General features: G+C 39.4%; 1 protein-coding gene and 1 pseudogene across 4 annotated transcripts; both read left to right on the top strand.

The window, feature by feature from the left end:
• Window positions 1-26: 26 nt before the first annotated feature.
• ELOC (elongin C) lies at window positions 27-16,074 on the top strand. 4 transcript variants are annotated; one of them, XM_016153698.2, is made up of 4 exons: window positions 27-195; window positions 8,131-8,184; window positions 9,880-10,023; window positions 14,227-16,074. In XM_016153698.2, exons 2-4 carry the CDS (start codon window positions 8,181-8,183, stop codon window positions 14,415-14,417), a joined length of 339 nt encoding a protein of 112 aa, XP_016009184.1. In that variant the 5' UTR covers window positions 27-195; window positions 8,131-8,180; the 3' UTR covers window positions 14,418-16,074. The 4 variants fall into 4 exon arrangements, with proteins under 4 accessions (XP_016009184.1, XP_016009185.1, XP_016009186.1 ...); XM_016153699.2 differs by having other exon boundaries at window positions 193-370; XM_016153700.2 differs by lacking the exon at window positions 27-195 and adding an exon at window positions 1,322-2,978.
• On the top strand, window positions 14,011-14,111 carry LOC118612066 (annotated as a pseudogene).
• Window positions 16,075-25,776: the final 9,702 nt, after the last annotated feature.

Genomic DNA, 25,776 nt, shown 5'->3' on the forward strand with positions numbered 1-25,776 from the left:
CCCCGTGGAAACTGGATCGGGGCCGGTGCTGCATGCTGGGAATCAGAAGGCCTGGCAGCGGATTGGTTGAGATTTGCAGAGATCGCTGTCCCCACGCTGGCCTGCGGTGCTGTAGGACTGGGGAGGGGAGGGGGCGCTGCGCATTTCCCGTGGACGGAAGTGGGCGACAGACTCAGTGCGTCCCCGCCTCACCAGGTACTAATCTCCCGCGCGTCGCACAAGGCGTCCGTGACTCGGCGGAAGTGATTCCTCAACTGCCCCGGAACCCACGGCGGCAGGCATCTGGGGGTGGGGGGGCGGCCCTGGACTGGGGGCTGTGGCGGTGCGCGGGGACCGGGTGCGGTGGCTGCGGTGACTGCGGGCCTGGCGAGTGAGTCTCGGGCTGCAGTGGGGACGGGACTCCGGGCCCCCGTGGAGGACGAAGGGGGCTCGTAGTGGGCGCGCTCGCCGCCCTACTGCCCACCCCTTCCCATTTGGGCGGGGAAGGAGCGGAAGCCCTCAGCCTGCCCTGGCCGCCTCGGCTCCTGGTTTGGGGGAGGGGGAAGAGGACGGCGGGACCTCTCCCGGCGCGTTCGGAGGGCTCGGCAAAGGGTGGAAGGAGGGGCGGCGGCCGGGGAGACGGGGCCTTCTCTCTGGGCTGGGCGCGGGGAGGGTGGAGTTAGGAGCATGGCAGCCCTGACGCTTTTCATTTTTGCCTTCCCCGTGTGCACTGAGATTCGTCCTTCTCTTGGGGGCAGTCCGCAGTCATAGGAGAGGGCCCTCACTTTTTCTGGCTGCGGGACCTCGAGAACTTTCCCTTCTGGGCAACTTACTGAGCGATCTCTGCCCGACCTGGCGGTTTGGGGGTGTCATGCATCTACCTCCCAGCCTTGTCTGAAAGGAGGTATCTAGTGTTAACTACAGTGCCCATCGAGTTTCTCTTATGGAACTAAAATCGTTTTAGTAACGCATAGCTATGGAGTTCGTGTCACTAGTGCATTTCTATTCTGCATCGCCTTCAGTGTGGAAAGCAGCCTAAATCCTTCCGTTTTAAAACCTCGTTTTCAAACGGACAGATTTGCTTTTTGATCTCCAGATACTTTCCTTCTCTTTTTAGTGGACTAAAATGATAAATCTCATTTGCGTTATAACTATAATTCATAATGTCGAACCATCACAGATTCCACGTGGATTCATTTATTCTGGAGCTGCAACGGCAAGGCAACAACTGTGGTCCCAGGCACCGTGGATATCTGATATTTATTGCCAGTGATTTGGGGTTCATACTTAATTTTAAATGAATATTCTTTTATCCTTATGTATGAGATTTATCCAGTTATTTACCATTCGAAAATATATATTTCAAATGGAGGATGCCAATTTCATTGCTTTATGGTAATTTTTAATATCGTTAGACAATAGTTTATAGTTAGAAGTTATAGTGAGCCTTATTTATGAAGTTCTAAAGTAATGTTAGTTTGTGCCTTATAAAATGTTTTGAGGGTTTTGATAGATTTTTCGGTACCAGAAAATAATCTGGAAAATCTGCAGTTGCACTGATAGGTGTTAATGGATTTTAGCTAACCTGTCCTTAATGTTTACTGTTCATAAGAACCAAAAAAGCCCATTCCGTGATGCCTGAAATTTCAAGCCTAGGTGATTAAGAAACTAATAGCACCATTCATTCAAGAAATATTTATCAAGCATCTGTTATATGCTAGGCACAATACTAGGCCTGCCCTCATGGAGTTGAGGAAGGAGAGAGGCTTTACAAAACATAAGCAAATATAGTTTCAGGTGATGATAAATATGAAAGTAAGTATAGCAAGATTAGAGTTTGATTAAGTTAGAGTGACCAGGTTGGGGGTATGTAATTTCAACAGGGAAGTGATCAAACTCCTACCTCTGGAGTTGATGTTTTGCCTGAAGACCTAAATGATGAGGGAGACGTGAGGGAAGAAATTTAAGATAGCTGTAACTGCAAATGCAGAGACCTTAAGGAGGAAAGAACTTGACCTATTAGCATACTAAGAAGGCCATTGTGGCTGGTGCTTGGTGAGGAGTGATGGGAGGTGAGGTCAGACTGATTACCAAAGACTCACTAAGGTGGAACTTGATAGTCATTTTTCTGTCTGTGATGAGAACCCATCAGAGTGTTTTGTGCAGGGGAGTGACATCTGATGTGTGCTTTCGATGACTAATTGCTGGGTGGCAAATAGACCACGTTGGAGGAAAGTGGGGAAACCAGCTCCTGGGGAGGCTTGTGGCATAGTCCAGTTGAGAAATGGTAGCTTGGGAGTTAGTGAGAAATGGTCTGATTTGGAATGTAATTTGAAGATGGAGCCAAGTAGGTCTTGCCCTCACCCCTAGAAGAAGAAGAAAAAAATTTTTTTGAGAAATCAAGTGTCTTGCCTGCTCATCTGGCCGAACAGTAGTGCCATTTACTGAAATGAGGAAGGCTGGGAGGGTACACTGGTTTCTGAGGAATAAATCAGAAGTTCTGTATAGAATGTACTGAGTTTGATGACTTTTTTACAGCTCTCAGTGTGTGCAGTGGCCGAGCTGTATCTCCACGGCTGTTTCTCAGGGGACTCGGGAGATGCGATGCTAGGGAGATAATCTGGAAGTTGTATTTCATAGGTGGTATTTGAACCTGATGGCTGACTGGGGGACATCAAGTAGAGAGTGTTGAATGGAGAAAAGGGAGCTCTCTGGTTAGAGGAGGGACGAACAGTGGTGGAATCAGAAAACAGGGCGTGGCATCTGTAATACTAAGAGAAGAAAACGGTTCAAGAAGGAGAGATTAGTCAACTGTAAAGCCCTGCTGGGAGTAAAATGAGGATTAAAACTGGTCAGGTGACGAAGCAAAGTAGTGGAAATTTTATAAGAGCCCTTCGAACGAACTAGTGGGCCAAAAATCTGATCTGAGCGGGTCAAGCACTGGACGGTGACATAGCACTTTGAGTGTTGATGGGAATAATGGCAGGACAAAATCCTTGGTAAGTGAGCTTAAGTGGGCAGCTTGGCCTTGGAGGGAAGGGTGGTTTCTATTAACTTTTCTAACAGGAGGGCGAACAGAGAATATGGTATATACAGGCAGGTAGGATGAAGGAGGAAAGACAAGGCAGCTGAAGTGATTTGTTTCCGTTTTCCTGGCGAAGTAAGTGAAGTCAGGGCAGTGTTGGAGGTTTCGGGGAAAAAGCCGTACGTTTTCTCAGAGTAGGAGAGCCAGTTCACTAGGAGGATCGCTGCCGTGCCAAGTGTCTGTTTAAAGTGCGCGGCCATAAATGTCAGGTTAAGGCCAGTCAGTGGATGTGCCTCTTCTCCAGCCACGTTCCGCTCTGCGGTTCCGGACTGTACCAGGCAGAGAATTGGGTTCGGCGGGGTTGGGCTTTGTGTGGGTGGGGACATCAGAGGAGAGGGCTGGGTGTTAGCGATAAAAGGACGAGATGGGCGTGGTGCCAGTTCCACGGACTCTTAACAATGGAGCGAAGCAAGGTCAGAACTTAGTTTATATTTCTTTCTATATTTCTTTTGAGCCCATCATTCTAATGGTTCCTTGAAATTGTTTTCTTAATATACTTAAATAAACACTGTATAGTGGAAGTATTTGCTTATACTTTTTAAACCAAAATAAAGGGATTTGGAGATCATTACGTAGGAGGGAGATTAGATAGTTTGCAGGAGTTAGACAAACTCTGGGAACACACAGCGCCTGGAGCCTTTAAGTTCTGTGCTATGTGGGAGTGACTCTGTTTAATTAAGATGGAAAATTGGGAGTTTACAAGCATTTGTTTTAGAGCAGATGAATTATGGAGGGGTTCAACCATGAAATGGTAGAGCCAGAAGGGACTTGTAGATGCATTTTAGCCCAATTTCCTCATTCGGGGGGTGGGGGGGTGGGGCGAAACAAGCCTTATCACGTCTTAAACTCTCTGGATCTTGAGATAGAAATGCAAATATAACTGAATTAGTTCTAGGGAACATGAAATTCCAGAAATGTACAGGAATACATGTTTGATACACTCGTATTATAATTAGCAGTTTATGACAGTGGGTACAAAATCGTGAGACTGATGTTTACATTTTGATATTAGAAACATGTGGCTATGCCCTGGAAATCTTTAAAATAAAACTGTTTTAAGAATTAGAACTCATATTGACTAAATTTTGTTGTGAAAGATGGAATACCGTCTTCTTCCTTAGTCATTCCTTCCCCTTAATATAACACAAGATGTTTCAATAAACGTAAATAGATGTTTCCTGGAAAGAACAGTTTTCATTGTGGTTGTCTAAAAGTTCCAAGTTAGATGCCAACATCAAGGAAAATCATGAAAATCACTTGCTGAAAAGCGTAGTGCTGTTGAATAACTGTTTTGTCAGAAAGCTCTAATACTATCTCTGTCTGTGGCATGTCCTTCACTGTATGGCCACGTGATTGCCTCTGTGCCTGATATGTGGGTCATAGAGAGACCTCTCTGCCTTGTGGAAACTTACAGCTTGTTAGGGCGACAAGTAGATCTGAAAAGACACTTGTAAAGCAGCTGCGAAATATTTGTATCTAATAGTGAAGAAAACTATAAATTCCACAGTGGAGGAAAAAATGAGGAAGGGCACTTCTTGCTAAAAGTATTAAGACTGTCTACACTAGAGTTAAATATAGCATTGTTATAATTGAATAGACCAGAATGAGAATTTTAATTCATCCTGGAAGACATGGCTTCAGCGACACTGTAAGCACATTCTAGGCAGGATATTTTGATGTCTTATTACAAAATGGCATTATATCTTAACTTCTGTCAATTTGTATTATATAGCCAAAGCCTCTTCAGATAGACCTGAACACGAGATAATTTTTAGGTAATGTAATTTACTGGTCTGCAAATTAATCTTTTATATTTATATATATATATAATTTTAGATGTCAGTTTTATTTTAAAATTTATTTAAATTAGTTTCAAGTAGACAGTACATTGGTTAGACCCAAATTAATCATATTCTTACATGTAGTTAAGGACAAATCATCAGGCTAACTGACCATTATTCCCTTTGTGAGTTCCTCGGTTCCATGCACTTATTAGTTCCTTTTTAAAATTCAGTTTTAAATCATAGTTTTCTAGTTATTTACACTTCTGAACATGTATTTTTATGTGTTTATATGTGGAAAACATGAGATTAATAGGCAAAAAGCCACTTATTTTATGTAGGGGCATCAAACTGTTCCTATCATCTAATCTGCTTTTTAAAAAATTAACAGTTTATCTTGGTATTTCCATGTCATGACAAATATAGATTTAATATTCCTTTTCACTGCCCTGTAATATTTCATAAATATGGAATACTGCCTATGTTTAGTCATTCTCTAATTGATGAACTTTGTGGGGTATTTTCAGTTTTTCATTTGTACACATGTTGTAGTAAATAATCTTGCCTTTGCACACGGTGCCAGTGTTTTTCTAAAGGAGATAGCGAGAAGGAGCCTTCTAGTGCCGATGATTCTGCTGCTGCCTTCCAAAACTTGTGCCATTTATCTGATAGCACCCATTTCTCCTCTCCAACACTGGGTCTTCACAAATTTTAATGTTTAAGTTTGCATTTTGCCATTGGGATGGATCAAGCACTTTTTTTACAGATCCATGTGCTATTTATATTTTGTATTCTATTTTTCCAGAGTTCAGTGGGGGGGTTTTATATTTCTTATTTTAATCTGCAGTGTATTTTGTTAGTGATGTCAGACAGCTAACTTTTTTTTTTTCAAGTAATTACCAGTGTAAAAGAACAAAAATATACAAAAAATAGATTTGCAGCAATTGCTGTTTAAATAATCCAAGCAAATTAACTGAAAAACTATTAGAACTATTAAGAGAGTTCTGCAAAGGTGATGGGTTACAAGGTCAACTCAGTGAATTTAAAGCTTTTCTTTAAAATACTAGCAATAACTTTTCGGAAAGTATAATTGGAAAACATATCCATTCATAATAGAAACTGTACCCAAGAGTAGATCTAGCAAGAAATGTGTAATAACAAAAAGGAGACTTGCCCAACCATTTAGCAGAACAATTTTATCACTATCGTAGTTAAAAGAGGGGTATCGGTCAGGTGTATAAACAGACCAATGGAACTGAATATAGTCTAGAAATCCAGGTAACGTATAGTATACGATAAAGGTAACATTTCAAATCAGAAATAGAATGGGCTGTTCAAAGATCTTTTCAGTGTGCAGTCCGAGATTCAAAACTGATTTCATTGTGACCCTTGGCTCAAGTAGGATTTCCATTTGTCACCAAAAAATAAAAAAGCTGTAAAAGAATAATGTTTCTATATACTACTATGGAAGCACAGTGACATCTAAGTCTAGATTTAATCATATTTAAAATAGTTTCTGCCTAGAAATGAGGATTTGCTCTTAAGTCTTACTGTTGATTTACTTTCTTTGTTAGTGATGGGGAGTCTTCCCCCCCCCACCACCACTACCATTTAACCCTTGCTGTAGAAAGGGTAGAATTGGTTTACTGTATTAGGAAGTCTAGAGAAAGTGTTGCTACCCAAAGGGCTGCTAAAATGTTACTTTGCATGGTTGCTTAGCTACTGCTACTTAAGTAAACATTCTAGATGTTTTGCTCTGGAAATTTTCCAGATAGAAAAGTTGGCACTTGAAATTCTTGTTCTTCTTGCTTTTCTAGCAGTTTGTTCTTTTCATTTTGCTTTGTTTTTTTTTTTTTTAGAAGAATAATAACAAAGCAATATGAACAGAAGAAAATAATGGCTGATGAGTGTTTAATTGTCTACTCTTATCATCATAAAATAACATAGTCCTGTTTTTACATTTTAGAGAATGATCTAAGGAGCTCTCAGAAGTAGTGGAAAAGAAGTTTTAACGAGCCAGAATTTTTTACCATGGCAGCGTGGAATAACGGAAGGGAATATGGGCTGTAAAACAAACCTACCTAGGTTTAAATCCTCATGCTGTGCTGTCACTTAAGCTGTAGAACCCTTGAGCAAGTAGCAGCCTCTTAGCGTCTTCATATCTTTACAATGGGAATAATAATTCCCTTGCGAAAGTGTCATTTTAAAATAAAATGTATATAAGGCGTTTAGTCAGTGTTTGCCCCTTGTAGGGCCCTCAAATTGTTGGTAATAATGCTGCAGCTGCCCTTATCTCACATTAGAAATTGAACTTTAAACATCTCCTTCCATGCTTAGCCAGCGCTCTGGACTGAAAGATTTGATTTCTGCTCCCAATCTGTCACTGCCTGGAACAAATCATTCAGCCTCTCTTTACGTCAGTGATGTTATCGGGTTTCGTTGTTGTTGTTGTTTGTTTGTTTACTTGTTTAAGTTGAGGGATTATATGAGTTATCTCCGAGCGCCTTTCTTGCTTTAAAACATTATGGTTCATTTTCTTGACCCTACCCGTAAGGCTAGAATTAACATATTAGGCTAGAATTTCTTAGAGAATAAGATAGTTAGGATATGTTGTTTTCCTGACACATAAAAAAAATATATATATATATATATAGATACTAAGAAATCCTCTTTTGAAGAAATGCTGTTAAAATATAAAGTACTGAAAACATGAATCCTTTAGCAATCATCTTATTTTGTAAAATTTAAGATTTTAAAAATTCTCAAATTTTTTACCACTCTGCTGTTAAATTTCAGAACTTTGGCAGCCTGCATGCAGAAGGGATGGAACAATAAAATGTAGTAAAGTGTGTACATTTATGTAAGAAGAGGGCAGGCCTTGTCCTTTTCATTCTCAGTACTTCATGTCCTTGGATTTATCTCGTTGTCATTCATTCAGCAAATACTTGCTTTAGTGCATATACAAAGATGATTAAGGCCAGGGATCTCGTTCAAGTTCAGTTCAGGTAAGGTCCTAAGGAACAGCATCTGTGTTTTTAAACTATTGTCAGAAAATAAAAAGAACAAATCTTTATTTACACTTTATTGTCCTAGAAGTGATCGTCTTTCCTCAGATGTTCAGAAACTTGATACTATTTTGTATTACGATGGCTGGGAAACTTCTGCATAGCAAAGAGAGAGAAATATAGAGTCCTAAACTTGTAACACCGAGGACATGTTAAATCATAATGGGTGAAAACATGTTATTTCAGCATTAGTCTTAATATAGCATTTTTATATTTTCAGGAAACTACTAAACTTCCTGTGGAAGCAAAGTAGAATTTCATAAGAACATAATGGGTAAGTTTCATAAGAAAATAACGGGTAAGTATTTCAACCAGTAAATGCTGGTTTTTCTTCTCAAGATAGACCTTTGATGTCAGTGAATGCAAGTAAGAAAACAGTCAGCGTGGACCAAAAGTTGTTTAAATCAACAGCTTATGTCTACTATATATTCCAGGAAGACAGGTTAGTAACGTTATTGTACGAAATATAATTTGTGATTCTTAGTGAGCGCTTATATATTAAGATATTAGAAACTTTCCCAACAGACATGAATGGTTTAGCTTACAAAGAGTAGTAGAAGTATAAATTTAAATAATTGATAATTACATTTATTTCGTTCTCAGAGGTTGACAAAAACTGCTAGGACTCTGTTGGAGTAGTCTGTAACTTAGAAGTTACTTGCATCTTCTGAATCCTCCAGCTTTTTATAATGAGGAATTGCAAGAAAAATACACTACATGGCCTTTACTAATTGTTAATGTTTTGGCACATTTGCTTTTCCTCTGTGTGTACGTGTTTATATACACACCTATACATGCACACACATACAAAAAAAATGTTTTCTGTGCCGTTTAAGATTTAGTTGGACACACCTAAATTGGCATGTCTTCAGTCCATATTCAGAGTTTTCCAGTTGCAATAATGTTCTTTACAGCAGGTGTATTATTTAAATCTAGGACCTTGTCAGAGGTTACTTACTGCATTAACTTGTCTCTAGTCCTGCGGAGGAGCAGTGAGGAACGAGGTCCTTCCTGACATTTTAAAGTTTAGATTTGTCTCAGTGTTTCCTCCTGTTAGAATCAGATTAAACGTTTTCGGCAGCAGTATTACACAAGTGTTTTCGATAGTTGTACATCTTAATTTTAGGGATTTCTAAATTAACTATTGAGAACTCAACGAGTACATGGAATTTTGTGGCTAATATTACTTCAGCCTTATCCTCTGTGCTGCTCCTTTCTAGGGCTTCTTAAATTTTTAGAATAGGCCATAGGATGCTTTTTAGATTTTGAAAACCATAAAAATTTAAATTCTGTCAGTACGATATTGTACAAGTTACCGATGTGAGAAAGACCGTAAAGACTGAGCTGGCTGCTGTGGCCGAAGCCAGCACCGTGGCGGCGGGGCGGCGGGTGGCAGCAGAATGACAGCTGTGCCCTCCGTCTCCTCACCTCTGCTTCGAATTTTTAAAGATGGACATTTGTCTGTCTGTATTCATTACTTTCAGCAATGTAAAGTGATCAATACCATGTTTTTATTATTTTCATGGATCAAGAGTAAAATGCTGAGTAAAGCCCTAACTTTTAGCATTTGGGCATGTCAAAAGTCGCACTCACATGACATAAACATTCATTCGTAAACACACTATGCATCTTATTTTTAAAATGAGTATTTCAGGTGATAAAATTCAAGTTTTACTATTTGAATATTGTGTCTTAATCTTCAAATTTGATGGGCTGCTGTGATCATAAAAAAGTTAATACTTCCTTGGAAAATACTGATAAATTTCATCCAAAGTAACATCCTTGAATAGGTTATTCTGACATTGGAAAATATGTAGAAAATAATAGACAAGGAATTAAAAACTTTAAAATCTTAGTGGCTCTCACCCTCCGGAAATGTTTCTGGTTTGAGTTCCTCAAATATTAACCTTGGTTAACCTGTTTATTTTTAGTAAATGAGATTGAAAAATCATTTTACTACTTACTTTAGATGGAGAAGAAAAAACCTACGGTGGCTGTGAAGGCCCCGATGCCATGTATGTCAAATTGATATCTTCGGATGGTCATGAATTCATTGTAAAAAGAGAACATGCATTAACATCAGGAACAATAAAAGCCATGTTGAGTGGCCCAGGTAGGAACTCTCCTTTATTTTCTCTTAATAGATCTTCACTTTTAATGTTCCATGAAGGTATTTTTAAGTCGAATTAAATGACTCAACATTTAAAGACAAAAGAGAGGCGGTAACTGTTTGAACATTTGCATGATTATGTCGCATTGGGAGAAAGTTGGTTTCTGCCATTCGCTGTGTTGAGCTGTTTACTCTGGTTTCAATAAGACCACGCTGATTCTTTGGGAGGACCATTTCCCTTGGTTGGTTTCCGTGGTCAGCTTCTGGTGATTTGTGTTCCTAGTTATGCATAAAGTTTGTAGAAGCTACCACCTCCCAAATATCTTTTCTTAACATTTTCTTTTTTCTTTGGAGGTATTTTTTTTTTTACCTCAGGAAAAAAATTTCCTTGAGCATATGGTGATTCTGGAGCATATGGTAATTCTGTGTTTAACTTTTGGAGGAAACGCCAGACTGCACATCGCACGTCCCTCCAGCAGTGCGAGGGTTCCTCGTGTGGCTTTCTTCCTGCCCTCGCTGGCAGGTCGCAGTTTTTTCATTCTAGCCATGCTCATGTCAAGTGGTATCCCATTGTGTCTTGGGATTCGCATTTCCCTAATGACCAATGATGTTGACTATCTCTTCATGTGCTTGCCGGCAATTTATATATCCTCTATGGAGAAATGTCTATTTTAGTTCGTTGCCCATTTCTTAATTGGGTTGTGTGTCTTTTTGTTGTTCAGTTGTAAGAGTTCTTTATAAATTCTGGAGACTATATTCTAACCAGATATATGATTCACAGGTATTTTCTCTTGTTCCATAGGTCATCTTTTTCTTAATAATGTCTTTTGATGGACAAGAGTTTTTTTTATTTTGGTGAAGCTCACTTTATCTCTTTTCCCTTTTGCTGGTGTTTGTATTTTTTGGAGTCCTGTCTAAAAATCCATTGCTAAATCCGATGTCATAAACATTGACTCTTATGTTTTCTTATAAAAGTTTGATTGGCTTTAGTTCTCACATTTAGGTCTCCGATTTTAAGTTAGTTTTTGTATATGGTGTGAGGTAATGATTTAACTGTTCTTTTGCACGTGGACATACCAGCACCATTTGTCGAAGAGGCCATGCTTTACCCCATTGATTGCTCGTGGCACCCTTCTTGAACATCAGTCGACTGTAGATTTGTGGGCTCATTTCTGGACTCGGTGCTCTTCCCTTGTTCTGTTCTTTATGCCGCCAGTACCACACTGTTTTGATTACCACAGCTTTTTCTTAAGTTTTGAAATTGGGAGGTGCGAGGCTACAACTTTTTTTTCTTTTTTAAGATCGTTTTGGCTCTTTTAGAACGCTTACAATTCCCTTTCTATATTTTTTATTACAGAGATTTTAAAGCATACACAGAAGTAGAGGGAATGGTATAATACGCTGTCATGTGCCTGTCAGTCAGCATCAGTAGTGATCAACATTTTTCCGATCTTGTTTCATCTGTCCTTGTGTTTTAAAGAGTATTTCCAGGGAATTCCTGACATCGTGTCATTTCACTTAGAAAATCTGCGCTAGTCCCCCTGCACCTCCCCTTTTTTCCAGACCATCGGTTTTACAAAGAAACAAGGTTATTTATATAATGTCCACATTCCGATTAGATTTAATGTTTCATCCTGTAAACTCATAATTAGAACTCTAGAGGCTTAATTAGAATCCGGTTCATTTTACTAGGCAAGAATACTTTATCGTGCTGTCGTATACAATTGTAACACGTGTTTTAGCCATGTCAAGATTGATTAGGGGGCCCAGTTCCCTAGTCAGACTTTCATATAATTATTTTAGCACTCACTGTGATTATTGTTGAGATTTACTTCATTTGGAATTACAAAATAGTGATTTTCTAATTCTATAAGTTTTTTCTGCATTTACTTATTAGAATTCTCTTTTAAAGAACTATTTGGTTGCCCTGAAATATAGTCTGTACAGGAAAAAAGGTAAATGCTTGATTTTTCCCTTTACATATAATTTTTCGGAGTAATGAATTTGGTTCTCCAGCATTCTCCAATAATAAAGTGTTGTTTTGTTTTGTTTTGTTTTTTCATGTCATCATTAGCTCATCACTATATATTTTTGGTGGTTTTCAATCCGATGTAGTTATTCTCACTGGTTGCTCAAATTGCTCCATTTGCTCCATTTTTATGCCCAAAATATGCTCCATTTTATGGCTCCTGTGTCTTTTTGACATGGCTTCACCATCGCTGTTGTACAGCTGTACTACTTTCTGTAATAACAAGCTTTCTCGGGCTCATTTTGTACATTTTTTGTCAATCCAGAAAACTGCCATTTTCCCCAAGAGCCCTGTTTTCTTTTAGTGGGAAGTGGTACTTAGGGACTTGGTCTGGGTACAGGCAGGACTCATTGCTCCTGGGTCGAGTTGCTTTTAGTCTTTTCTCCCAGACAGAGCTTCAGTGTACTTTAGAGGGAAAATCATGGACGCTGAGAAAGTTTTAATTAAAACTAAAGGATGTTTGCTTTTTGTAAACTTGATCTCCTTTAAAATTTAAAAATAAGAGCTTTGTTCTGAAGATCAAATTTCAGCCCCAAATTAATGTTTGCATGAAAAGGAATGAAGTACTGATCCATGCTACACAGTGTTTTTGAAAGTGGATGCACCTTCGAAACATAATGCTAAGTGGAAGAAGTCAGACACAAAAGGCTGCATGTCACATGATTCCATTTGTATGAAATACCCAGAATAGATAGAAAGCCCCAAGGCTGGGGGGTGAGGAAATGGGAGTGATTGCTTAAAGGGCACAGGGCTCAATTTGGGGTGATAAAAATATTTCAGAGCTAGATAGAAGGGTGGTTGCACAACACTGTGGATGTGTACTGAATCGTACACTTTAAAATGGTTAATTTTATGTGATTTGAATGTCACCTCAAAAAAATAAATCTTAATGTGTTTCTAGTCTCAAAGGCTTAAGTGCTCGTTGGTAATATTTCATGCATATGTTCAAGAAAGAGAATTTTAATTATTGGTAAACTAAAAGTTACCTTATGCCTTTGAATTATTTGCTGAATCCCAATCTCCTTTCTCCTGGCTCACCTCACCTCAAACCAACACACAATTATTAAAAAGCTCTAAAAATACTACATCTCAGAAAAGTACATTTTTCTGCCTTTTGTATTCAGGTCACATTGCTAGTGTTTGACTGCTAGGAAAATACTTTATCCCTATAATAAAAGCTAAATGATAAAACCTGTATCTAGCAGAAGAAACTTCGAGAAATCACTAGAAACTGTTTATGAAATGCTATTAAAGGGAAGTGGCGTATAAGGAGACCTCATTAACATGATAATATTTTTAAAGACTAAAGGGGAGGTTAGTGGATTGACCTTCCTGAAAAGATTTTTAAGTAGTATTTCACTAATTTATTTTTGGATGCCAATTCAGTATAGCACAGGGCTGCTGATGGTCCAGAAAGACTTGATTCCCTAGACTGACTCTTCTGAAAGATTTGGCTTTTTATGTCCTATTCATCCTTCAGTAATCCTGTCAAGAAGATTCTTAGGAAAAGGTACATAAGTGTCCAGACTTCTGGGAGAGAACTAGAATTTTAAAATTCAATATTGATGAATCTCAAATGCTATCTTAATGAAGTTTTTTTTTTTTTAATGCTTATACTCAGAAATTGGAGTTAGATATTTCATTCGACGCCAGTTAGTTTATTCTTTTCACATTGTATTAGCTTGCTAGGGCTGCCATAAGAAAGTCCCGTAGACTGGTGATTTAAACAGCGCATTAATTCTCGCGTAGTTCTGGAGGGTAGAAATTCCAGGTCAAGGTGTTGGCAGGGTTGCTTTCACTTCACTAGATGGCCATCTTCTCCTCTTCTCCCTGTGCCTTCATGTCGTCCTCTCTCTGTGTCTGTGACCTAATCTCTTCTTATAAGGACACCGTCCTATTGGATCAGGGCCCACCCTAATGACCCCATTTTAATGACCTCTTTAAGAACCGGCTCCATGCTCGTCTTGGCAAGACGCATACAGAAATTGGAATGATACAGAGAAGATCTGCATGGCCCCTGCTCAAGGATGCCATGCAGATATGGGAAGCGCTTGTTTAAAATGCTTCCTGACCAGAAAATAAAAGACCCGTCTCTCAACGCAGTCACATTCCGAAGCACTGGGGCGGGGTTAGGACACAGTTCAGCCCGTAACGAACGTACTTCTTTTCTTTTCCAGGTCAGTTTGCTGAGAACGAAACTAATGAAGTCAATTTTAGAGAGATCCCTTCACATGTGCTATCAAAAGTATGCATGTATTTTACTTACAAGGTTCGCTACACTAACAGCTCCACGGAGATTCCTGAATTCCCCATTGCACCTGAAATTGCACTGGAACTGCTGATGGCTGCGAACTTCCTAGATTGTTAAATAAAGTAAATTATAATAAACTGTTAACTTTTTTCAGTATTTAATACCTGTAGTTCAGTTAGTAATTTTTTCATATAGAGCATGTTGCCTGTGCGCAGTTGAACTCTCAAGTTCATTGCAAAGCAGATTATCTTCTGTTCTTTTGCATAGAAGTCAGTTGAAATTTGTTTGCTACATCAACAAATTAAGGACATTTTCACAAATTGAGAAATAAACTAATATGCCAGTTCGTAGGTAGTTTGGCCTTCTTATCCTTTGGATATGATTTTTAAAATTAGAGCGGTGATGATACAGTAAATGCTGAAATTTAGGCATAATGAACATGTTCTACAGGTAAATAATGGGGCTACGTATTTTTATGTTTTTAGTGTTTTTTTAAAAAACTATTCTGATCTTATAGCCGTCGTTAGCATTACTAGAATTATGCAAATAATTGCATTATAAACATGTTTATAACTTAGCCAAATATTGATTTTTATAACTGTCGAAGACATAAGAGTTGAAATTTCTTATGCGTCTTTTGATAAACTGCAGTATTAAGTGTATCTTGTCTTTTTGTTTATTGCTACAATTTAAGAACTTTATTTGAAAGCAATTTTGGAAGATTACTAGGTACAGCTTTTGGAGCACTGACTTTTTGAACTGTAGCCACATGGTCAACAAGTAAACTACATGACCTTGGTTTCATGTGCACTGTGCATTTTAGCCAATCCAAAGTACTGTACTTACACTGACTATAAAGCTTCCTTTGCAATATTCATTCTTCTTACATAGTCTGTTGTTATGATTATACTTCTGGATATTTAAATATGTTTTAGAAGACTCACTATGAACTTTATCCAGATCTGAAAAGCTAGACGTTTATGAACTCTTCCAATCTTCCTGCATCCAACTGAAATGTTACAAAATATGAAAAATATATGGAGAGATGCAGTGCAGATCTTATAATGCACTTTGATATAGTATATACATTATCTTCTAGTCATTAAAATATGTCCCGAAAATCTGATACCTGTAATCTGTGGGTCTTCTATGGAAGTCTAACTTATAAAGAGGTCATTCAGCTTTTATACTAAGCAGACAAAAAGTTTGGAAAACTAAGCATCTCTGCTGAGGTGTGGGAAGAGCATCACCGTAGTTTGGTTTACTATCATGTCTATCTTGGGGGTAAAACAAAGTTGTCATACAGGGTCTATGAATTAAGTCTTCAGCTTAGTTCTTCAAGACTGGTTTAATAGGGACCAGTTTGTCTGGAAACTGCAAAAACCATAAATAACCAAGTTCAACAAATACTTTTCCTCTTAGAAGACCTAACATTGTACTTTCTAGCTGATCGAAAGCAGTTAAATATGTTAATTGCATATATTTTAGTAACTTAAGACATACTGGTACATATTTTAGTATAGAAGATTATCAAGTACAAGAATTTTATTCTACTTGGTGACAATGCCAATTTATAAACCTAAATAATGATCTTAAAGGTTAAGGTGATAACTAGAATAAAGTTTAACTTTGACGGGTTTTATAGGTTACTTTATATGTTAGATCCACAAGTAACCTTAAGTTAAAATATTGAAAAAGAACCGAAAGATTAGGAAAACTGTATATCTTGTGGCAAATGATACTTGCATGTTAATAAAGGTTCTGTTGACTGAAAGGTTTGATGAACACTTGGTGTTTGATCTTTTTAGCCTTAATTTTCTCTTTCCGAAGATTCATGAAACTTTGCTTCAGGACCTCTTGCCATATAATTGAATAGCAGGGATTTTTATTTGGTTAAATTTAAAAGAGAATTTTATATAGCATTGAAACCTCGACACTGATACTTGGTAATTAGTTTACTTTTTAAATTATGTGAAAATCTCTAATTTTTTCAGCATAGAAAATATTACCACCAAATCCTTTGTTTTATTCATTTTTGTACTGTCTGGATTCTTGTATGCCTTTGAGGTTGCTTATCTTTCATGCAATAGTTATTGATGGATAACAGTTTCCTTTTGAAGAATCTTGTTGATATCGAGAAATACAATTTACTGTAAGCAGCCAATTCAGCATATGTTAAAAGAAAAATACATTTAGAGACATCTTGCTATTCATAGACCTGTCATCTTAGTCATTTTGCTAAGTTTATCACTTCTTTCAAATTAGTGTAAATATTCTGAGAAATAATCTGAAATTGCTGTTCAACACTGAAGACTGTTTAAAGTAACCCTAGTAATTCCTGTCTATATAGAGGAAATTTCGTGCAAATTAACAAAGCTTGGATGTATCCAGACTTAGCAGTACTAAGTTGAGCTTCTAATTGGTTATATTGAAGTTTCATAAAACATGATCTGGAAATCAATAGATGTCATTGATTTTTTATATATGGTTTTATTTACGATATATAAGTCTGGTTTAATTTCAAGCCAGTCATATTTGTGCTAAGATTTTTTATTCCTATTGGCTAAACTCTTATTTGTACCTAATGGTTTGTTGATTTAAACGAATATTTATTAGCCCAGAAGTATTTTGGTGTATTAGAGCATCAGCTGGAAGTAGGGAATGTAAAATCTTGTGCTAATCAGCCACATGATTTTGAACAAATCACTGGACCTTAATTTCACATCTAGAAAATTAGGAAATTGCACATCTATAGAGTGATCTTTACCTTTTTTTTATGAGCAAACAAGATTGTGTTTATGAATGTTGCTTAAATCCAAGATTGTAACATTACAGATGATTAGATTAGACGAATTATAAGAAAATGGCTTTCTTACTGCATCTCTAAATTAATCTATAAATTTCACTTTTTGCTACTTTTGACTAGGCATTAAATATGACACATCAGGACTAAATAGATTAACTAGATTACTTCATGATCATTGTAGTTTTCTATTGCCTGCCATATAAAGAAAATCCGATTGCAGCTCTGATTATCAGTAATTGTAATATAAAAGAAAATTTACATGCTGTTTTTATAACAGCATAAGCAATGCCAGATCAACTAGAAACATTTTTCATTCATGCTTTAATTTAGTAATTTATCCTGAATTAGGTGTGTATGTAATTTATCTACTTAATGTATCGCTAGCTGAAAACGACTTTTTTAATGCCCTGAGGAATATTCTGTTTCCCACATTCCCTAGTTGATTCCTCGCCCCAAGTTTTTTTTTTTTTAATTGAGAAATTTTAAAGTTGCTTTGAGATAGAACTTACAGTCTTAATCATCAAACCGTTCCATACGTTTTGTGTTTCTTCCTTATAGGACACAGGTGTGTCTGAATTAGATTGTTTTTGCCCTTTATAGTACTAAATGCTTACATTCATTTTTAATAGGAAATGTTTTGTTACATTTACCTAGATACGTATTTATATGCTAAGACCTTTATTTGTGATAAGATCTATTGCTTCATATTTAGAGAAGCAAGTAGATGACAGCTAAGAATAAAAAAATTCAAACTTCATGAATTTTTATGCAACCGGAATTGTCTAAAATCTTTTAATCAGAGCCTTCTTTTACATCGTGAAATAAAGGGATTAATTCTGCCTATGTATACCAGCTGGCCCAGATCTAATGTTAGAATTTTTTTAATACATTAGTAGGATCTTAACTCTAGGTATATTAAATTTGATGCAGACTTATAATATTTTTTGCTTTTGAATCAGTGTAGTATCATTTTTGCTCTAGAAAACTTCATCTCTACATCCACCTTGAGTATAATTTTGAATTGGAAAGTAATTTTCAATGATTTCAGCTATTTTTGCAAATGCATATTTCATTAGTTTCTTAACAGCTGCCCCTTGAATCAGCCAATATATTTCAATATATTTTATTTTTTTTGTTTTAATGAGGATCCAAGACAAAACATGATAGTCCAAAGTCACAAAGCTAACTGCAGTGAGATCATAGATCCAGATTGTGGTTCAAATTAGAACAAATATGTCTATGGCCAATCCCATCTGATCTCAGAAGCTAAGCAGGGCCAGGTCTGGTTAGTACTACTTGGATGGGAAGTAGGAAGATTGGGTGCTGTAGGTGTAAAAAAAAAAAATAAAAAATAAGGGATTGTAAGCTGACAAGGTCCTTGCAATCTGTGAGGTCGACCAAAGGTTACCTCGCCTAAAAAAAAAAAAATTAGAACGAACATGACAAGCACTGATGACCAACCATTATTTCCTAGAGACAACCTATAAAATCATGTTAGAATATTGAAATAAATAACATACAGAATATTAAAATGGATTGTGGTGGGGAGTTGCTGCTTGAGGTGTACCTGTAAAGTAATAAATACCTTGAAAAATACATGACTGTCCTATGTAGTGAACATCATCCTTCACTTGGTAGGACTGTAGTTCCTGAAAATGTTTCTGGAACTGGCTTTAGAGCTTACAATAAACATTCTTTTGAATAGCCTCAGTAGCGGGAGAGGCTTTTCTTTAGATGCTTTGCAATAAATGTTTTGATCCAAACCCGGTGAGCAAAGCTGAGTAGCCAGGCTGTGTCAAGGAGAAGGTACATACCTAAGGAAATTAGAGTAGCTCTCTCGAGTAGCCAGTAACTTGGCTCGGTTAGCGTGGCGTGCCACAAAACCACATCTAAGAAAGTGGCTGCATTGCAGTTGGGCCTTTTGTAACTTACAGCCACTCCACCAGTAGATGTGGATGGCCTCAGCTAGGCAGGGAGATTTTCATTGGAGAGTACCTTGAGTATTTAAGGGTGGGGTGTGTGAGCTCAGCTTCCTGGAGGCCTGGCTCCATTTTAAATTACTCTCTTGACAATACCAACTTTGTTTTTCTGTACTTTCGTTCACATTTCCCCCTTTCTATCACTCTTTCCTTAGGAAGCATTGATAATCAACCATTAGGACGTATCATTAGTCTGTGTCACTGGAAAGTAACAATGACCCCTCATCCCCAGGGAGGCTCATTTCTGGTGTGTCGTGTCCACACAGGAGGGAAAACCTGAATGTATAGTAGGCAAGCTGATGGCCGCCTCTGAGCAACAAGGAGGCTTGTTGGAAGCAGAACTAAATCTCTTGTTCCGCACATCGGAAGTTCTCTGGTAGAGGTGGTCTCAGGTTCGTTCGTTTTAACTTCTCTGGGCATTGGGCCCCCATGATTCTGGTAGTGGCTGTTAGCGGTTGATTGTTCAATGCACCTGGTGAGACACCTGATTAAGTAGCAAACAGTATAATCAAAAACCAGTAGACTTACGGCCTGTGATATAGAATGAAGCCAATTCCGTATTCCTGCAAGGCAACCAGCTAATTAAGTCTGTCTAGACCCAATTGAGGGGATAATGTTCTATCTATTCAAGGATTTTAACGTTTCAGAACCTCAAGCTGTTGTATCGCTTTGCGTGGTTCGCTGGTATAGAAATAACATTCCTCTCCAGTAGGGCACAAGCCCCACCTCGCTAGGCACTAATGCACTGGAGCCCTGTCGCTTTGTAGCGCTACCTCAGTTACTCCTTGTTCTTCAAGCGCAGGTGTAGCGTTCCATGATCCGATCGGCTTTTCTAGTTTAACGATTTCATCACCAAGGAAAGAAAGCGCAAGCGAAAGCAAGCCAAAGAGCCTCGCTCATCTATTATCCCTTTTCCCCAGTAGAAAAAAAGTGCAGCTCGCTCCCAGCGTTAATGTAACATCACGCATAGGCATGCTACGTTTTCTAGGATTTGATATTTTCAGCAATCGACAATTACTGTATCTTGTAAATGGAAATACCACTACTAAAAACAATGCTAGGAATAGAATGATGTCATTTGTTTCCAAAGACTTTAGAGATACTAGAACAATGTGAAAATAATAAAAAACAAGCTATTTCGGGGCAAATTTGGGAAGGTTAGGACTCTTCTACGAGTTATCTCGGGGTAAACGCTGCAGCCCCAAGCACTGCAGGCAAGTATTCTCAGGGCAAAGGGGAAATGGGTTATGGGGTTTTTTTGCTGGAGGGAGGACTGAGAAAAGACCATATCTGAAATCCCAGTTTCCTTGTTTTGGCTAAAATTTGTAGACAAAAGCTCCTAGGTTAGGGATAATGGCAGAGGAAGGGTGAGCCTGGGAATGGAATCTGGTAACAACAGTAGCGTACCTGCCTTTGGGTTGGCAAGGTGATGTATTTGGATCCCACAAAGAAACACCCAGCGCCCTCAAGTGAGAACATGTTTTGAGGCCCTTCAACCCAGACCGAGGGAAGTCTGAAGTCCTGTTTCTGAGGCAGGGACTTCGTGTCCTACATATGTTGGATGATCACGATAGTCAATACGAGGCATTTAAGTCATCGTGTGATTTATCATGATCAAGGAGGTTTCTATACGTTTGGGTCAGGATTGAGAGATTAGTTTGGGTTAGGTGGTTCCAAGATGGTGGGCTGGGATTCCTTAAAAGAGATTTGATTTGGTTTTTCACCAAATACCAGATTTTTGGTCTAGTCCCTAAGTCATAGTGGAGAGCAGGGGGATCTACCTGTTTTCCAGGACTGAGTGGTATTCCCTAAACTTCTCCACATGAAGGAGACACTGTAAGAAGTAACACTATAGCCCCTTCAGGCTTATCGAGGTGTGAACTCATGGTCTGAATCATGTAAGAGTGCAGTTACACATTTTTATAATCAGTAAACGAAACAAAGGTGGTCAAAGGGGGGCCAGAGGTAAGGGTCGCTGAGTGGAATCAGGTGTTACGGGCCTGGTCTGGGGTCTCACAAGAGCCTCCTCCCTCAGGCACTGTCCGATTTGATCCTGGAGTGACATGACAGTTCTACTGCTGGTCTTGGGTGGTTGAGAGATTTTCAGCTTAAGATCTCCAGCAAGCGGAGATGACCACTCAGGTGTGGGTGTCCTTTTTATATGAGAAACATGAGTCCATGGGTCACCCTTAAGTAGCAGCACAAGGGTTAATAAATCATGCCCGATACGGCCCTTTCTGGTGGGCAGAAGGGCATCTTCATGGAGCGGGCATTTCCCGGAGACGGAATCCGGATGGGGAGCGTGGTGGAAGGCTTCTCCCGGGGGGTCGCGCTGTGCACGGCTTGCTCTGTGAACTGAGTTCGTCTTCGGGGCCCTGGTGAGTTCTGTGCAGTTAATCGGGAGGCTTCCTTTCCGCAGTGCGGGTTCGTACATCCCTCCATCTAATTCCATCCGTCTGCCGGTAGTAATTCCCAGAGGAGGCGGTCTGTGCTTGGGGGAGGGAGTAGATCTTAGGTTGAGTGATACCAGAGGAAGAGCTTTAGGCCAAGGCAGATGACAAGACTGTGAGTTTTGTACTTGAGTTTTGATTGGCCCATTAGTTCCTTCTGGAGACAGGAGGACCACGGATGGGAAGCACAGTGGAAATGTGAAATCGGCCAGCTCTCACAGATTGTATCGTTTGTCCTATGAAATGAGTTCCTGGGTCGCTCTGGAGCTCCGAGGGGCTCCCCAGGTGGGAGGATGTAGGCGCGCCTTACTGCATGAGAATGCATCCACCCCACCCCTCTCGATGAAAATGTACAGATCATCACGAACAGATTTGTATTGCCGAGATGGGGCAGCTGAGTAAAGTCCATTAGCCAGGCCTCAGGGGCCTGGAGGCAGGGAACCGCGCCCACGGAGGTATGATGGGCTTTCCGGGGCAGCGCTGTGGGCGGGTGTGGCATTTGGGGTGTACCTGGGAAGCTGTCTTTGGCGATGGCTTCCAGTACTGTTGTTTTCCCGATAAAACCATTTTGTCAGGGCTCCAGTGAGTTAAGTCACATCCATGTTATAATACACGGTGCATGCAGTCAGGGAGGACTGGGCGAGAGTTCGGACCTGTCCATAGTTTCTTTAGGGTCATGCTTCCAGCCCTGTTCTAACCATTCCTGTTTTGTCAAACAGCTGAGTGCTGTGCTTCCATAACGTTATCTTTTAAAGCCCCAGCTGCTTCTGCCGGAGGCGCAGATGCTTCCTTTCGCGGCTGGGATTGTTTTAATGCTGCTAACTTAGCGGCGGCGTCAGCCGCGTGATTGCCTCTGCTTTCCTTTGTGTCGGCCACTAAGCGTCCAGGAATTTTTGTGATTGCTAAAACTGTAGGTAATTCGATAGCCTCTAAGAGTTCTAAAACATAGGAGCTGTTTTTCATCTTTCACCTGGAAGAAGTCAAGAATTCTTTGTTTTCTGAGCATACCAAAACCATGGGTAAAGCCAAGGGCATGCCTGCTGGCGGTGTAAATGTTAGCTGTCGTACCTTTGGCCACACTGCAAGCTCAGGTTAGTGCGCGGGGCTCTGCTTGTCAGGCACGAGTTTCCTGAGGCACCGGACTGGCCCCCGTGATTTCATTACAGAGATAATTACGTAGCCTGCTTGATAGTGGCCAGTTTCACCTTTTAGGTAAGAACTATCGTAAACCAAACTAATTCAGCATTTTCAAGAGGTGTTTCCTGTAAGTCGATTCAGGGAGTTGCTAGTCTGCTAATGTCAGGCAGTCGTGAGGGGAGAAAGGGGAGAGCCGCAGGGTTCAGAGTATCGCAGCGAGCAGTGTAGTCCTGTTAGATGAAGATAGCAAAGACCTTCGCAGGACGTCCGTCTGCCAGCAGAGCGGTGCCGAGGATGACACCGAGTGTGACGAGCGCTGAGTAGGGCTTCCACCGCACAAGGCGCATAAAGAGTCAGTGGAGAACGCATTACCTCCCACGTGCTGCAGTAATTTGGCGGTGGCTGTGACTGTGATCGTGCAGGCAGGGAGACCTTGGTGTCTAATGGTGGACCGCAGCACCCTAGGGGCCTGCGTTGGCTTTCATGTCATTGGAGCACGACAATGAAGGCATTTCCCTGCCTTTCACAAACAAAAAGGAAAAGGGGCCATTGAGAATTAGGACATCCATGAAGATGGGGCCCCAATATCCTACTACAAAAGCCAAAAAAGAGGCTTCTTCCTGCTTCCTGACTACCAGGGCCCAGGCACGTGACCAGGGAGCCCTTCACTTTCTTCCAGGAATTGCCTTTTCTTTCCTACCTAGGCAGTTCTAGTTGATTTCAGTCGCTTTCAGTTAAGAACTATGACTTACAGAAATTGATATTGAGGGTACATTGAGAGTAGTTTGCAGGCAACAAACCCTCAGGAGAAGGGGGATCTGATTTCAATTACCTTGTCCAGGTGGGGCCAAAGGCAGTGGCAATCCCATAGTATTCTTAAAAGGGAATTTGAAAGCCAGGAACTCAGCAGGGTTAAAAAGCTATGCGAGTGAATGCTTGTCCATTGAGGGCAGGACTTTGGATGCTTGCAATGCACCTATCAAAGAACAGGATGGAGGACGTGAAGGATGAGCAGTGTGCATTTATAGCGGGAGGAGTGGAATGGTTGCTTTTAATGATACTGGACAGCTTGAAGAAAGAGGACAACTTCAGGTCCTGTTTCTTTTCAAGGCATAATCAGAATCCTAGGAAACATCTAGCATTTTATTCTTCAGCCACAGACAGCTTTCCAACAACTGTAAAACCAGACTTGAGGATCGATCCGTTAAGTTGCTGAGTTAAAATGTCAGTTGGGTTGGCGGCTGGTGGTTGCACATCTCCCATTTAAAGCTTAGAATATTGATTGAGGAAAGAGTAGGAACTCCCAAATTAAACAGGGATTGTTTCGAACCCCTCATGACCCTCCTCAACTGCCAGATCAGTGTGCCACCATCTCCTAGACTCTCACGCCTGGACATACCCTCCCAGGAAAGCAGTGGTGAAAAGGGACATCCTTGCTTTGTTCCCAATCACAGTAGGAAAGTGTCCAGTTTCTCACCATTAAGTATGTTAGCCGTAGGTTTTCTTAAGGATATTTTTTATCAAGTTGAGGAACTTCCCCTCTATTCCTAGTTTACTGAGAACTTTCATCATGAACAGGTGTTGACTTTTGTCAGATGCTTTTTCCGTATCTATTGATATGACCATGCGATTTTCATTTTTAGTCTATTGATAGGATGGATTACATTAATTGATTTTAAATGTCGCATAGCCTGGAACACTTGGGAAAATGTCCACTTGATCATGATGTGTAACTCTTTTCATACATCTTTAAACTAGGTATGCTAATATTTTGTTGAGGATTTTTGCATCAACATTCATGAAAGATATTGGTCTGTAATTTTCTTGTAATGTCTCGGTCTCGTTTTGGTTTTAGCATATTGCTGGCCTTATAGACAGAGTTAGGATGAATCCCTCTGCTTCTGTATTCTGGAGGTTGTACAGAATTGATATAATTTCTTCCTTAAATACTTGGAATAATTCACCAGCGAACCCATCTGGGCATGATAATTTCTATTTTGGAAGGTTATTGATTATTGATTCAATGTAATAGATGTCGGCCTATTTATGTATCTATTACTTCTTATGTGAGAGTTTTAGCAGATTATATTTTTCAAGAAATTGGCCCATTTGATCTTAGCATAGAGTTGTTCATAACACTCCTTTATCCTCTTCTGTCCATACATTCTTCCATTTCTGTTACTAGAAATTTGTGTCTTCTCTGTTTTTTCCCCCTTAGGTAACCATTTGTTGAAGAAACTGCATCATTTGCCCTGTAGAAAATCGTATCTGACCAGCTGTTTGATGATGTGGTTTACCAAGTTGATCTGTTTCGTACCTCTCTCACCCTTATTTCCTATAAACTGATCCCGAGACGTAGTCTTACTTTGGTTTTTTTTGGCAAGAGCATTTCATGTTACTTCTTATTGTACCATCTTCAAGGGGCGCATCGTATCTGGTTGCTGCACTTTCACTGATGTTAACCTTGACGAGTTGGTTCAGGTGTGTCAGCATGATCCATCCATTACAAAATTCCTCCTCAACTTCGCATCTGATCGTTTTAGCAGCCATCGATGACTGATGCCGGGCTTCGTTATTTCACTAAGGGTTGCGCAATTATTATTATTATTCTTTCTTCACAGCTTCCATGTGCAATAGCTGAAAATTTTCTATAAAAACTTCCCTTTATCAACCACTTAGCTACCTTGAAATACCATTTTTGATAGGAAGGGTAGAGAAAGATGAATATTCCCCTTTTTCCCCCAATGAGTTGATGACCTAGCAAACTCCAAAAGTGACCAATGTTTTTTTTAGTATAGTTATGAATTTATGACACAAATGATTGTGTGTGTGTATATAGATATAAAACATATGCATATATTTTCATGTATATAATTATGTGCTTCAGTTTATAGAAGTCCGTACTTGTTTTGATGCTCAAATCATCTTATCTTTGACCAGAAGAGTCCCTTCAAAGTTGGCTTCTCTAATTATTTAAAACTCTTCATTCTTTCAAATTTCATTTGACAAAACCAATGGAGCCAAAGAAGCCAGAAACAGGATGAAGTTTAATATTTACCTCAGTGATTCTCTGAGTTTCCACTTAAGTAATCCTAAGTGTGCAC

The sequence above is a fragment of the Rousettus aegyptiacus genome, unplaced genomic scaffold (assembly GCF_014176215.1).
Source record: "Rousettus aegyptiacus isolate mRouAeg1 unplaced genomic scaffold, mRouAeg1.p scaffold_m13_p_15, whole genome shotgun sequence".
Classification (NCBI taxonomy): Eukaryota; Metazoa; Chordata; class Mammalia; order Chiroptera; family Pteropodidae; genus Rousettus; species Rousettus aegyptiacus.